The following is a 12,992-nucleotide window of genomic DNA, read 5'->3' as shown; positions in this document are numbered from 1 at the left end:
AGGCTGACTACTTTGTGGACCTATCACACAGCCCGAAATTGAATCAAGAGAGAACTCTATTCTACTGACGTTACTTTGGAGTGTGTATAAGTCAAACCATGTCACTTAGGAAACCGTTACAATAGTTCATTTTTGCCTTTCTGTTCATTATATGATCAATAGTTTACTCACATCACTGTAGTTTATTCGGTTGAGTTTGGCTAGCATGATTTCTGGTGTATCTGGCATGACATGGATTGATTTCTTATCATTGTCCCAGGCTTCAGTATATAAGCGCTATGAAGAAAGAAATTAGAAAAATTATTTTGGCATTCAAAGATGCTTTTCTTTTGATGTGTCAGTCACCTCTCCTCTATACGAAGTAGAAATAAAATTACTTAAGTTGCATAAATTCCTACTTTTCATGTAGATAAATTACTATTTCCCAGAGTATTTAGCTTACTAGTTTACTATTTCATTGACTCGGTTGTTACTGTTTCTTATTAAAATGCTTTAGGGGCGCCTGGGTGGCGCAGTCGGTTAAGCGTCCGACTTCAGCCAGGTCACGATCTCGCGGTCTGTGAGTTCGAGCCCCGCGTCAGGCTCTGGGCTGATGGCTCGGAGCCTGGAGCCTGTTTCTGATTCTGTGTCTCCCTCTCTCTCTGCCCCTCCCCCGTTCATGCTCTGTCTCTCTCTGTCCCAAAAATAAATTAAAAACGTTGAAAAAAAAAAAAAATGCTTTAGCAGTTCTGAAAAGTATAAATGGGTTGCAGTATTTAAAATCTATAATTATGAAATAATTATAGTGCATAGTATTTTTAACAGTTTAATATTTTGAAGTATTAAGTAACTATGGTATTATAATGGAAAAATCATTTACAAAGGTATCATAAATCCTATAGGAATTATAGGAATGCTGTAACATGTCAGAATTTTTACCTTTTTCGATGGTAAATTCCTCTACCTAACAGTGAGGAATAAAAACTCACCTTACTCATGTTTATAGCATTGCTCTTTGCCAGCACCTGCTCTGGAGTGTCAGTTATGCTGGTAAATTTCAGGGTCTCCGGACGCTGACGGTAGATATTATCACTCAGTATCTCTGCGGCCCTCTTGGCTTTAACCACTTCCACGGAACCAATCGGAACCCAGCCAATGCCTTTCATCCATTCAAGATCTGACTTATATAAATTCTGCAAATGAACAGATAGGAAACACACTTACTAATTAGAATTTTAGATTCACAGTCACAAAATGCCTATTAGGGAAATACAAAGTATTTGTGAACAAATAAAGCTCCCAGCATAGCTGATCACTCATTTAAAAGTATTATTGAATATTTTATGAGAATATTTTTTCCCCCTGAGCATTTTTTGGTACAGAGGATTATACCAATATGATAAAAGAACTTTTGTAAAATGTAGAAGACACCTGCCCTTGAGGGTAGTACACGATTTTTACACAGAAGTAGAACTTCTCTAGCTCTGAAAAACATGCTCTAACTGGGTGTTGTATGTAAGTGATGAACCACAGGAATCTACCCCAAAAACCAAGAGCACACTTCACACACTGTATGTTAGCCAATTTGACAATAAATTACATTAAATTAAAAAAAAAAAAAAAGAAAAATGTGCTCTAATAGCTCCCAGTAAGACCCTACACTCAGACCAATGCTGCTGCAATCACAAAAACTCTTTTGCCTTTTTTAAAGGAAAAGAGGTGAAATTTAACTACAGTAATGAGTTTCAGCATATAGTAATGTTAACCTTTGCAAATCACGCTCTCACATTTTTAAAATGGAGATATAGTTGACATGTAATATATTAGTTTCAAGTGTACCACATAATGATTTAGTATATGTATATATTGTAAAATGATCACAATAAGTCAAGTTAACATCTATCACTACACATAGCTGCACTTCTGGTGTGTAAAAAGAACTTAAAAAAAAATCTTTATTTCCGCCTTCAAAATCACAAAATATCAAGTGTGTAATGTGGTGTTGTAAAGATAATATATATTTCTCTATTCATTTTATTTTACTATCACTAGTACATGGTAACTGTTAACAAGAATTAGATGATTGGTTTTGAAAAAGACAGTAATATATTAGTATTTCCCTGTCAGTAGGTAGAAAATATGAAATGTTTGTTAAAATGATTTAGTATAATATACTCTGTTCCCACTTTTTCCACCTCCCTCCATGCCAACATGTATTTCTCTCTCTTTAAGCCAAAAATATGCAGCTATATACTTCTGAGGACTAAGTTTCACCTAACTCATGCAAAGGAAGCCTGAATTACTAGGAAGAAATGTACCTATATATATATAATTGATAATATATATTTTATTTCCTCTTTTACATATGACTTTGGGGGGAGAAAAACTGTGAAATAAACTGTAGTGCTTCCAATAGGAAACTCTTTTTAAACATTTAATGGTATATTGTTTAAAATATACAAATAAATTCCAGTCTCCTGGCACTAGTCAGAATTTAAGGACATGTTTCAGATCCTCTTTTAACATGCAGAACCAGCATCAGGGATACTCACATCACTCTGGAGGTCATAAGCTTTCCGAGCCTGGATGATGTCATTCTGGTCCGGCAGGCAGGTCCATTCATGCAGAGGATGTTTATAGTCCACGTCACTGACTAAGGTCTGACATTTCTTGGCCAGAACGATACCAAGCATATCCACTGGGCTGCTGTATCTGGTCTTGTATTTCTCAAATTCTTTCTTGTACTCTCGGTCACTCTGCACTTTGGCGATGTGGAGAGACCACATTATCTTGGGGTCATCGTGTACTGCTCGGGCACCAATGTGGTGACCCAACTGCTTACGGTAAGCTTCTTTGTATTTGTACTGAAAGAGAAACCAGTAAATAAGGAGGGAGCACCAAGGGCTATTTCCTGTCATTCTTTTTGTGATGAGGCTTTTCTATGAAATCCTTAAGACGCTAGGGTACATTCAACATGTGCTGAGATGCTACACATTGGAAAACGGTTACTTCCAATGAAGAGGATGTTGTGCTCATTTGCACATTTATACAGAATAATTCCACAATGATCGCTTTATATGATGCTAAAAATCTTTATGTTGATAAAAAGAGACTAAAAAGTTCACTTTTTAGTGAGTTCAATTGTAGTGATAAACAGTGTCTCAGAAGTTGGTCATATGGGTGGACTCAACTGAGATTTTCCTAATCTTTTTTCTAGGGCATTCTGAGAAATAATTTTCCTCTGCACAAACAGTCTGGGAGCAGTTTAAAAATGGGTGAATTTTGTTGTTTGATAGGTTTAGAGTTTCAGTTTTGCAAAATGAAAAAGTTCTGGAAGTCTGTTGCTCAATAGTGCGAATACACTTAACATTGCTGAACTATGTACTTGAAAATGGTTAAGACAGTAAATTTTACATGTTTTAAACCATGATTAAAAAGAAAAGCCTATAAAAATGGACAATTTGCTACTATTCAGATTAATATTTAAGTTGTCCAGGAATCTGATATCTTCACTTTTAAGGTAAAGGAATATTGATTTTGTGGATCCTTCAGCATGCAGACATATCTTTTTTGCTATCCTATGTCCTTCCTCAAGTCAGGAGGGAGAACTCCATTAAATCCCGCTCCTTTCCTGGCATCTTCGTCTTGAGTGTATCCTGAGGAGAGCTCATGAGGTTTTATGAGCTACTAGCTCAACATATGTCCATCTAGCCTTAATGAAAGTACCCAATCTTATTAAACAAAGACCAAAGGACAGGAATCAAAGGAACTACATTCCAGTCCAGACTTTGTCTCAAAGATGCTTGTGATCTTGGGCAGGTTACCTACTGTCTCAAACCCTAATTTATTTGCCTGTACAGTGAAGGCAGTTAAGGTGGAAGACTACAGATCCATGGATGATGACTATAGAGACATCCATCTGTGTTTCCCTGCACAGAGGGCTGGCCTGTTGGTAGCAAAGGGAAGGACTTGTTCAGCTCTTACATCACTGGCAATGTCTCGGGAGGCCTTGGCAGCCACAATGGGAATGGCATCACTTCTCAAGTCATAGCCTTCTTTCTTGGCTTCTTCCATGGCCTGGCGATAGAAGTTCTGAGGAAAGAAGTAGCAACATTCATTCATTCGTTCATATACATATATATATATATATATATATATATATATATATATATATATATATGTATCTTATTTATTTTGAGAGAGAGAGAGTGCACAAGCAGGGGAAGGGCAGAGAGAGGGGAGAGAGAGAATCCCAAGCAGGCTCCATTCTGTCAGTGCTGAGCCTGACACAGGGCTTGATCTCACAAACAGTGAGATTACCGACCTGAGCTGAAATCAAGAGTCAGACACTTAACTGACTACCTACCCAGGCGTCCCAGAAATAGTAGCTTTTAGATATAATACTTTCACTCTAAAAATGTATTTTTGTCCAAAGAAGACTGCTTTGGATGCAGAATTAACTGCACTAATATGTTCAGCTTTAAATCTTAAACACACACACACACACACACACACACACAAACCCCTCTTTCTTTTACATTCTATTTATCCAAGCTATTTAAGCTGAGATTTTACATCTGGCAGGCTTTAACACTGCAAGTTCTCTTTACACAAATCCTTACAGATTTTAGACATGAAGTCAATAGTTTTCAAATGTGTCGGATTGTTCAGCCCTTGCTCTTCTCATCAAACAACCAAGAAGTGTTGATTTAACTCCAAATTTGAATTAGGGACAATTTTACTAGCAAAGAATACGATTACATAACAATACACAACACCACCTTAAATATGTATGTGTCTACAACCGAATAGTGCTGAACTAAGGATAATCTGTTCCTGAATGGCTTTGTTAATATTGATTTGCTCCATAATTATTAATTTTTTATTTAAAAATTTTAATTATAAATTGTTAATTTATTAGTTAAAAACACAAAACTAATTAAAATATATTTGATAATTTATTCTGTAAATTGGAAAAACACCCACTATTCAGTTTCTACGATAGGATACACATAGTAGGTGGAATGCAGGTGCTGTGGGAACACAGTTTGAGAACCAGTACATTAAACAAATCATCTATACTAGAAGTCTTCATTCAGCATTTTTTGCTTGTGAGCCACCCACAAGAATTTGACCAAATCCTATATACTGTTAAGATAAATTTTAAAATAATTGCTAATATTGTTTTTTAATTAATCAATAATAAAGTATGCATTGTGATAATTTTTAAACGTAAAAAGTAAAAATTTATTGGATCTCTTAATGTTACTTTTGTGATTTATTGGAAATCACAGTACCTTGATTGAAAACCTTGAAAAAGGTTTTGGTGGATATTAATGAATTAAATTGGCAGATATTTTGTTTTTTTTTAAATACACTCAGGCATGTACCACATTAACTGCTGGAACAGGTATGCTTTCTTTTTTTCCTCTTTTTAGAAATAAAATCTTTAAAATCTTAAAAATCTTTAAAAATCTTATCTGGTCAAATATTTTAATGTATGTTTTAATATTTTAAAATGTATATTTTCCTTATTTTGAAAAACTTCAAACCTACAGAAAAGTTTTAAGAATAGTACAATGGGGGCGCCTGGGTGGCTCAGTCGGTTAAGCGTCTGACTTTGGCTCAGGTCACGAATTCGCGGTCCGTGAGTTCGAGCCCCGCGTAGGGCTCTGGGCTGATGGCTCAGAGCCTGGAGCCTCTTCCGATTCTGTGTCTCCCTCTCTCTCTGCCCCTCCCCGTTCATGCTCTGTCTCTTTCTGTCTCAAAAATAAATAAAACGTTAAAAAAAAAAATTAAAAAAAAAAAAGTACAATGAACACCCAGCTACCCAATTATTAGCACTTTTGCCATATTTATTTTCTCTTTCTCTTATGTGTGTATTTTTGGCATGTATATTTGTTTTTTTAAATCTTATTTTCAATTATAAGAACCAATTAAGAGTAAATTGTAGACATCATGGCTTTCATTTTTAAATATTTAAAGCATATATTGCCTAAGAAAAAAGTCACTTTTACACAACCACAATATATTTATTAAATTTGGGAAATTCGATATTGACACAATACTCTTATCTAATAGACAGTGAATATTCAAATTCCACCAACTGTCCCAGTAGTGTCCTTTATAGCAATATTGTTTGTCTACCTAGAATCCAACTCAGGAGCACGAGAGGCATTTGACTGTTCTCGCAGATTTTTAGGACTTTAATCTGTGCTTTTTGTTTGAAAGTTAAAGAAGAGTGGCTAAGAAAGAGGAAGTGGACACCACTGAGGGCAGGGCCCCTCAGGCAGGTAATTTAGAAGAGTAGGGAAGGGAAGCCCTCCCTGTTAAAGTGATTTGTTTATAACACCGCAAGCCAGAGTACCCACTGGAAAGGCTTTGTGTTACCTCAAGGACACCTGAAGTTGGAAGGTAGCTCATCTTTATACCCCAAAACAGAGACATAGTTCTTAAAGTGGTCTATGATGGAATAATTTAATCTTTAATTTCAGTTTCCTCCCTTTCCTCTTTTAAGAGAGTTACTGCTTCAGAGCAAGTAGATGCAGAACCTGTAGATAGTTCTGGAAAAGGATTTAGAAATTGCTTATGGTTTTAAGGGCAAAACAACAATGACCTACAATTCTTTAGGGCTTTATCTTTCTTCCTACTCTATAATGTTCAGTATTTTGTCACTGTTGAGGCTGCATGAAGACAAAATTTTAAATGTAAGGAAAAATTTTAAACATGTGGCAGAAATAGTGAAAACTAATTGCTTCATCATTACCCCCCATTCTCATGTTAGATTGAATTAAAAATATTGGAATAATGTCTGAATTTTAAATATGATGCAGAGATAATTTAATTTTTAAATGACTTGAGTCTTAGAAGGAACTTATTACATGTTTTTAATGTAGATCAATACATGACAAATTACATTCTTCCCAAGATTTTACAAGGAAAAGCTGAAACAAAAATAAGAATAAATTGGATACATTTAAGCTAAAATCCCAAGGGCATTTGAACTTCTTAAAAAATTCTAAAATGTTTATTCCGTAACTGGAGAGTCAAATAGTTTGTCTATTATATTTTTCCTTTGAGGACTCTGTCCTTCTGCATAAGTGGAAAAAATGTGTTTAAATCATCTCATGTCTTTAGGCCAAACAAATTGATTTATTTCATTCTTTCAACATTTGAAAAAGATGCAGGGCTTCAAAGAAGAGAACGCTTTCGGTTACCATCAAGACTATGTTTTAAAGCTTGTTTGGTAAGTAATTTACCCAAGAGAACTAGAATAGGTAAATGAGAATTTGAGAGAAAAAAAAGATGTGGTTGCTTTGTTTTGTTTACATTTATTGAGTATGGAATGAAGGTACCAATTGGGTTGAGAAAAAATTCAAGTGAGCCATTATGAAATCTAATCTTCAGAAGATAGTCCTTAGGCAATTAACATGATCATGCCATTTTAAAGAAAATGAATCCAGCTGAAAATTGCAAAAATAAAAGCCCAATTTCCTCTCAGCAGCTAAAAAACAAAAACAAAAACAACAAAAACACCTACCTCATCTGACCTCATTTTAACAAAAGACAGAGGCTTAAAAGCGTCATTACAGTTTGGGGTAGAAACTAACTTCATTTGTCTGGGGTGAGACAGACCTCTTGGGAAAAGCTCAACGGACAGAGAAGCTCTGTGGCCAAGAGAAAAATTATTCATTCAAAAAATGACTGAAGCCAAGACCAAGCAAATACTTATGATCAGGCTTGTCCTCGGGTCGGTTTTATAATGTTAGAGGGAGGGAAATCATACCCTCTTCATTTCACTTGTCACTTGTCACGGTTAAATGAAGCATGACTCTTCTTTAGGGCTGATTATAAATAAAAGTAGTCAATACAGATAAAAGAATGAAGATGGTCAAGTCTTCAAAATGGGTGCTTCATTTTCCAGTGTTCTCAAACTGAAGAAAAGTCGCCACCCCCCCCCCCCCGCCTTTTTTTAAACGCAGACACACAAACGTGTGAGAAAACGATCTCTTCTTGAATAAACTAGTAATTGTTGATTTTGGCAAGTACAACTGGGCAAGAAGCTGTCCCTGCAGCAGTATTTCTGGACTGCAAAGATATGTGATGACACGTTTAGTGAGGCTGGAGATAACACATAAAAAATATATTTTATTGTCTTCAGGCAATTTTGAAATGGATGGACTTGAGGATTCTCATTTCAGTTCTTGTAAATAAGGCTCAAGTTATTTTGAGTATATTAAATAAATCTAATTTGCATGGTAACAGGAAGAAGTTAAAGTTTATTAAGCAACTATTTGTGCCAGGCCCTACGTTGGGCATATTATATATACTACCTTATTCAGCCACCACAAAAATTCTTCAAGATAGGTATTTTTATCCCATTTTCACAGGTGAGGTAACTGAAGAAAAACTCACAGAATACTGAAGTGCTAATCTGATACATAGCAATCATTATTTTTTAATTAAAATTATAATGAATTTCAATCATTAATAGTTGACTTTGATAGTTTTCTTTCTCCTCCTGAGATGCAGATATTTTTGTATTTATCTATTTCTGTATCATTTTATGTATCTACTTTTTGAAAAATGGCACATATGTTCAGGGTAAGGTGACGGGCATAAAAAATCAAAACTAAGCCAACTGGTGCACATGAGAATTAAATCCATAATTCTAACGTTTTTACTACATCAGCAAAAAATCAATGTGGTCAGACCAAGAAAACAAAACAAATGGTCTTACCTCACTGTAATTTATTTTATTTTGTCTTGCCAACATAATTTCAGGTGTATCAGGCATGATGTGAATTTGGGTCTTGTCTTTGTCCCAGGCTTCTGTGTATAAGCGCTGTGAATGATAAACAGGTTAATGAATGAGAAAAACAATGTTGTAAATAAGAGTTTCTAATTTAGAGTTCATGACAAAGTTGGAAGCCAGGCTCCTCCCTGTCTATGCTGTGTACTTTATACCAACACTCCAAATCTCTTTGCTATTACAAGATATTTATTGCCACTAAATGGAAACACAGACTAAGATATGAAAAGAAAACCTGTGTGTGTGTTTTGTTACACTATCACCTCCAATTCAATTATAAGCAAGTATTTTCCAAGCATACATACCATATGCACTGTGGTTACATTAAATCCTTCCCATGGTTTTGTTTGTTATTTGTCTGTTAATGGCAAATGTAACTGGATATGCCATCTCCAGATTTCTTTTTGATGAATGTTATGGAGATTCACATTGACTTGCTAGTTTTGAACTCACTTAGATAAATACCCAATGGGAAAGAAACCTTGATATCAAACCATGCGTTACTCTCATTGACTTCAAACAAACTGAACACCCAACACCTGTCCTATTCTTAGCTCTGGCTCTTTCACAAGAGATGTCAAAGCAGAAATTCCCACATACATTTTTGGAATCCTAACGTAACTGAATAGAAAATGCAAGCAAACCACTAAAGACAATATGGCAATTGTAAAACAATTAAAAGACTAAATTAACCGTAGATATTCTCAAGGGCATATGGTTCTACTTTAGTTTCCCCCAAACTGGGGACTCACCTTGTTCATATTGATGGCATTGTTCTTGGCCAGCACCTGTTCCAGGGAATCAGGCACACTGGTAAATTTCAGCGTGTCTGGAGGCTGGCGGTAAATGTTGTCACTCAGTATCTCCGCAGCTCTCTTGCACTTGACCACATCCACAGACCCAATGGGGACCCAGCCAATGCCTCTCAGCCACTGGAGATCTGATTTGTAAATGTTCTGGTGAGATCAAACACAAAAGCAAGTCTTAGTTAAGCTGTTATGACACTTAATTTTAAAAACGAAAGAAAAAGACTGAAAAATTTGGGGTGCCTGGCTGGCTCAGTCAGAGAAGCACATGACTCTTGATTTCGGGGTCATGAGTTTGAGCCCCATGTTGGGTATAAAGATTACTTAAAAATTAAAAAAAAAATTCTTAAAATAAAAAAGACTGAAAAACTTTAATAGCTAAACATCATGTCTATGTCTTTTTCAAACATGAAGCCCAGGGGCACCTGGATGGTTTAGTTGGTTAAGCAACTGACTCTTGATTTCGCTTCAGGTCATGATCTCACTGTTTGTAAGTTTGAGCCTGGCATCAGGCTCTGCACTGACAATACAGAGCCTGCTTGGGATTTTCTCCTCTCTCTCTGCCCCTCCCCTGCTCTCTCTCTCAAAATAAATAAATAAACATTGAACATACAAAATATGAAGCCAAATTAGATACACTTTCATGGGATCGTGTTCTCTCTAAAAGAAAAGCAAAGCCCAGTGAATGAGAGGTGGAGAGAAAAAATGTTATTACTTCTGAGGGCTCTAACTAATCCTGGACCATTATCTATGTATCACGGTGTATTACCATCGTAAGCATGGTCACTGGTGGTATACAACGGGTCTTAGTACTCACATCACTCTGGAGGTCATAGGCCCGCCGAGCATGGATGACGTCGTTCTGGTCAGGCAGGCATGTCCACTCATGCAGGTAGTTCTTATAGTCCACATCACTGACTAAGGTCTGGCACTTCTTGGCCAGGACCACCCCCAACATGTCCACTGGGCTGCTGAACTTGGTCTTCCACTTCTCAAAGTCCTTTTTGTATTCCCTGTCACTCTGGATCTTGGCCACATGCATGGACCACATCATCTTGGGGTCATCTTTGATGTCTCGGGCTCCGATGTGGTGGCCTAGTTGCTTGCGATAACCATCTTTATATTTGTACTGAAAAGTAGTCATTTAAAAGGCAAACATGTTAGAAAGGGCTAAAATCTTGGTGATTTAAAACATCATTATTTTAAATTTGGAACCATCTGAATACCAATTTGTTTCCTTATCCTAAACTCTGAGTTGACTTCACAATACTCTAATGGGAAGACAGGGCCAACTACATAGTTCTAAGGTTTTGCAGACATTAAGTCCTTGGGAAAAAAAAAAGGCAGCAACACTTCCAGAAAATCAACTGGAAGCATAAACTACCTTTTCTTTATCTTGGGCCAATGAAATCACTAACCCAGAAATTTTACATTTGATTTTGAGAAGGCTACTTCCCAGGCCACAGGTATCATATTACCTCCTCTGACCACCACTCCCACCTCCCAAATCTAGCTCTGTTGACTTTCACTGCACCACCTGAGTCCCTAAAATGGGCTGGCTTGCCTTTTCTATTCAGCATACACTGCTCTGTTGGAGATCAAATTTGGCTGGGGTTTCTTGGGATTCTTCAAGTGAGAAAACAGATTATATAACTACAAGAAAGCATTTTAGTGGTGGTGATGGTGGTAAGTGCTGAATGGATATTTTCTCTTCATTTTAGGAAATAACATCACACAAATCCTAATGTATATGTATAATTCTTCATCGAAGGACTCACTTCTTTCAGAGAGAGCAAGAAATGAGGGTCACCATTTTACTGTTTTTGGTTGTCTTTGTTTTTCTGTTTTTGTTTAAAAAGAGCTCAAAAGGAATCACTTAAGGTAATTTTCCAAAGAAACAGTTGGCAAAGATCCAGAGCAAGATTAAGGAAAGGTACATTTTCCTAGACCTGGCTGAACCAGGTCTTTTTCTGATATTGAGCCAACACATGTAACCAAATTATTATTTTTTTCTCTTCTGGCCTTTTCTTATTTCTATAAGAAATATCTATAATTGTAGATATGAATAACTATAGACTCAAATTCAATTTTATAATAAAGTTTAGGACACCACCTCCACCTATGGGACCTGAATATTAAAGTTTTTTTTGGAGTTAAAAATATAAAAGAGCTTTTTCCAGTGAAAAACATTTTTTTTTCATTTAAAGCACAATATGTGTGCTTTAACTAGCACATAGATTCATCTCCCTGCTGTACTAATGATCATTTGCTCCCAATCCTATCCAGCCATGTACATACATGGAGTGTGGCTACTCACATCACTGACGATGTCCCTGGAGGCCTTGGCCGCCACGATCGGGATGGCATCACTTCGCAGGTCGTAGCCTTTCTTCTTTGCTTCTTCATTGGCGAGTTTATACAGAGTCTATAGAAAGAAAGTCAGAGTGAAAGTAAAAGGTTTGACAGCAACAATTTAGAGATTATTAAGTGACATTCCAAGCAATTTTAAAAAGGAGAGGGTCTGTAAACAACTAAATTTCCAGCAATTTTGAAAGTAAATAAATTATATCTTACTGAAAAAACCCCACACACATAGCTTTAGAAATCAATGAGATCAATGGATATTTACATCGATTGATATTTTAATCCATCATATATGTTAAAAATTAATATATAGCATGAAGTTTGTTATATTATGCATATCAACATATATTAATGTAATCTAGTAATCTAGATCAATTTACAGACCAATCTATGTCTATTTCTAAGTGAAAAAATAATTGCAGAACAATGTTTAATATTGTTAGTTTACATATAAAATATATATACTTACATACTTTTATTCATTTCTTTATTGCTTAAAACATTTTCCACAATCATGTAATACTTTATAATGTTTAAAAAAGAAAGGTGGAAAAAACTGAAGTACAATTTAAAACAGCTAACTGGACTACAATCACGACTTTAAGATTCTAAATTTTGTCTATATCATATTAGTAAAACATGTGCCTAAAGTAAATTGCATTTTACTTAAAAAAACCCCAGTGCTGTTAATAGAGAACACTTCTTTCCCACACCTGAAGCTTTCTTTCTATAGAAGAAGCTCAATTATTTTTCTCTGACCTTTCTCCTTTCTCTGATCCTTTACTCTCTGCCTGTGAATCACGGACTTACCGATTTATTTAACTAGCAGGGATGGGATGACTAGACACTTCCCACTCAGCTCTGACCCGCTCCCTCTGGGACTAAGCCCAGCCCCTTCTGTCTCTCTGGGCTCTAAGCCCTAAGACCTTACCCCTGAGGGGAGTGTAGCTAATTGCCCTTCTCTAGTGTGGCCTCTGACCAAATGGGAACCTAATTCTGAGGTTCAGTTAGGCTCATTTAGTTCTCATCCA

The 12,992-nt window shown here is 36.1% G+C and overlaps 1 protein-coding gene across 23 annotated transcripts in view; it reads right to left on the bottom strand.

The window, feature by feature from the left end:
• The window catches only part of NEB (nebulin), a 215,022-nt gene that overhangs the window by 110,193 nt on the left and 91,837 nt on the right, over positions 1-12,992 (bottom strand). For all 23 annotated transcript variants that reach the window (XM_058715306.1, XM_058715281.1, XM_058715284.1 and 20 more), the window contains 8 exons: positions 11,915-12,022; positions 10,415-10,726; positions 9,544-9,747; positions 8,720-8,824; positions 3,964-4,071; positions 2,532-2,843; positions 969-1,172; positions 172-276 (listed from right to left, as the gene is read on the bottom strand). In XM_058715306.1, the coding sequence (XP_058571289.1) occupies positions 172-276; positions 969-1,172; positions 2,532-2,843; positions 3,964-4,071; positions 8,720-8,824; positions 9,544-9,747; positions 10,415-10,726; positions 11,915-12,022 (1,458 nt within the window). The remainder of the gene's footprint in view (positions 1-171; positions 277-968; positions 1,173-2,531; positions 2,844-3,963; positions 4,072-8,719; positions 8,825-9,543; positions 9,748-10,414; positions 10,727-11,914; positions 12,023-12,992) is intronic.

This window comes from Neofelis nebulosa, chromosome 2, assembly GCF_028018385.1.
Source record: "Neofelis nebulosa isolate mNeoNeb1 chromosome 2, mNeoNeb1.pri, whole genome shotgun sequence".
In the NCBI taxonomy this organism is placed as follows: Eukaryota; Metazoa; Chordata; class Mammalia; order Carnivora; family Felidae; genus Neofelis; species Neofelis nebulosa.
The sequence above is the reverse complement of the archived record's forward strand: the minus strand, read 5'-3'. Positions and strand labels throughout refer to the sequence as shown.